This window comes from Cryptomeria japonica, chromosome 11 (genome assembly GCF_030272615.1).
Source record: "Cryptomeria japonica chromosome 11, Sugi_1.0, whole genome shotgun sequence".
Lineage (NCBI taxonomy): Eukaryota > Viridiplantae > Streptophyta > Pinopsida > Cupressales > Cupressaceae > Cryptomeria > Cryptomeria japonica.
In genome coordinates, this window is record NC_081415.1 from 631,767,002 (window position 1) to 631,769,244 (window position 2,243).

Genomic DNA, 2,243 nt, shown 5'->3' on the forward strand with positions numbered 1-2,243 from the left:
TAAGCTAACCTAAGAATCAATTTACATCTAATTTATTGTAGACCTAGCTGATCACATATTGTAAAGGGAACATATTGTAGACCTGAGTATTGATTTAAAAATATAATTAATGATGAATTTTCTCACTTGTTTGTCCCCAAAACTATGGATAATTTACAAAGACTTCAGCAAAGAACATCTCTGATTCTCAAATGGGATGGGGGCATTCAGAAAACTGTATTATACAAAAACAATAATAACCTTTTATTATACTCAATACACAGCAATAGCAGTGGGTTATTTCACAATGTAATCCACACCAACAAACGCAAAGAAATAAGGAATAAATGAAATCGCTCAGTGAAGAGAGAAACAGAAAAAACACTCCATCTGCATAACAACTCAGCTACGGCCTGCCCTAAAATAAATCTATCGATCCACGTCCACTTTGCACTTCTTCCTCTGGAAAGTCGTTGAAGTCGTTTCATTCAGCGGCGCAGAGAATCGGCACTTCACTTTGAGCTTGTAATGACGGGTTTTAAATCCGCCCACCTTGAAACGAATACGAGATCTCAATTTAACTTCCGTGTCGACCAAATCCCCTGTATTCGAAGATGACAACGATCCAGCAGAGAGAAAAACAGGACGCAAAACAGTGGTATTTTTGTGGCCCTGATAAAATTCATGCAGCCCAGTAGCCGTAATACTCTGTTCTGCAGAAAAGGTTGTCGCAAATGCATAGATGGTGTCATAATAGATGCCCATCCTTCTATTCCCATTCCGAACGGTCATATTCAAAGCGATAGTACTGTTGTTACTGAAATCAACATCGTCAACGTAGAATTTGGGCTTTGTTGGGCGCACGACTAACCAGATAATAAGCGCTGCAATGCCGATGACTACTACGAGGCCGATGATGAAATTTATAAGGAATTTTAAGAAACAGGGCATTCCACGCCTTCGTTTGGGAAGAATGTAAACTGCAGTGGGTGATGGAATCGGGGCTCCGTTTCCCCCTGCTGAATAGTACCCTCCATTGAAGGTCGGACCAGGTTTAGCGCCTTCACCCATCAATTCTTTCTGTAAAATCTTCGCTCAGAGTTGGATTCTAAATTGATTTTTAGACAACAAGATAATATCTTGCAGAAGAAGGATGTGATTCTAAATAGATTTAGATAACAAGATGAAATCTTGCAGAAGAAAGATGTGAATACGTGGGATGGAATGGGGCGTGGGAGTAAATATAGGAGGTCTGAGGAAGTTTCTGCGTAATTAAAAATGATGACTAAGTGGAGTTTTGGCACGCGGTTTCAACTTTGTACAACGCGGTTGGGCTGCTAATGGAAAAACCGTCGATTGATTGCGTGTGGGGAAAGATTTTCAGCGGCGTTCTTTATCGGAATCACGTCCCTGAGTAGGATGGATAACTGTCTCATGTCAGACTTTTTCTTCTCGCATTCGAGAAGACCTTTGCTGGAAAGTTATATTATTGCCCAGTGGTTTGAATCTCATTGTTTTATGAGTATTTGGTTTGAACAAGATGGAGGTTTCGTCATCTTTGTGGAATTTGGGATTTGTTGTGTGTATCTGCTGCTGTCATCGTCGTCACTCTGTCGTAACTTGCCGCGTGGATGTTGAGCTTTTTTCTTTCTGGAAAAATATAGAAGGTTTTCGTCGTTATGATGTTGAGCTTCTGTCTAGAAGAATATAGATGTTGAACTTTTACCATTTAATTAATTTCTTATTAGTAGGAGGACATCAACACATTAAATTTTATTGGATTGGAGGATGTCAACATCTGAGTTGGTTTAATGACGGAGAAATTGCATTCTTGAAAGAGAGGTCACAAGTTAAAATCTTGTAAAGGGTAGGATAATGGATGCATGCGTTGGTGTCTCTTCTATGAAGAGAGTAGGATACGTACACCTGGTCTGTATCATAGTTAGGTGTCTCCTCCATGGAGTATAGGGTATCCTCATATTACTAGAAGACATTTGTAGACTTGAAAAACATATTGCTAGATGGCCTAATCTCATTGGGATTAGAAAAAGACCCATTTCATTTTCATTTCCACACAAACAACTTTATGTATATGTGAAAAGGAACTCTTATGAATTTTGTAATCCATTATTGAAGATATGTATGAAAAGAATTTTTTTATCTTTTGAAATAGGCTCATATTGAAGATAAGGTATGAACACACATGACTTAATATGTGTGAAAGGAATCCTAATATTCTTTATTATTTATTATCTATGATTTGT

The 2,243-nt window shown here is 38.2% G+C and overlaps 1 protein-coding gene across 1 annotated transcript; it reads right to left on the minus strand.

Annotated features, from left to right (window-relative positions):
• Window positions 1-219: 219 nt before the first annotated feature.
• Window positions 220-1,200, minus strand: LOC131063162 (NDR1/HIN1-like protein 10). The gene has a single exon (XM_057996938.2). It carries the CDS (start codon window positions 1,048-1,050, stop codon window positions 409-411), a length of 642 nt encoding a protein of 213 aa, XP_057852921.2. The 5' UTR covers window positions 1,051-1,200; the 3' UTR covers window positions 220-408.
• Between the last annotated feature and the right edge of the window lie 1,043 nt (window positions 1,201-2,243).

What these genes read in the sequence shown, in the direction of transcription:
- LOC131063162 (XM_057996938.2), bottom strand. Translation starts at nt 1,050, where the DNA reads ATGGGTGAAGGCGCTAAACCTGGTCCGACCTTCAATGGAGGGTACTAT.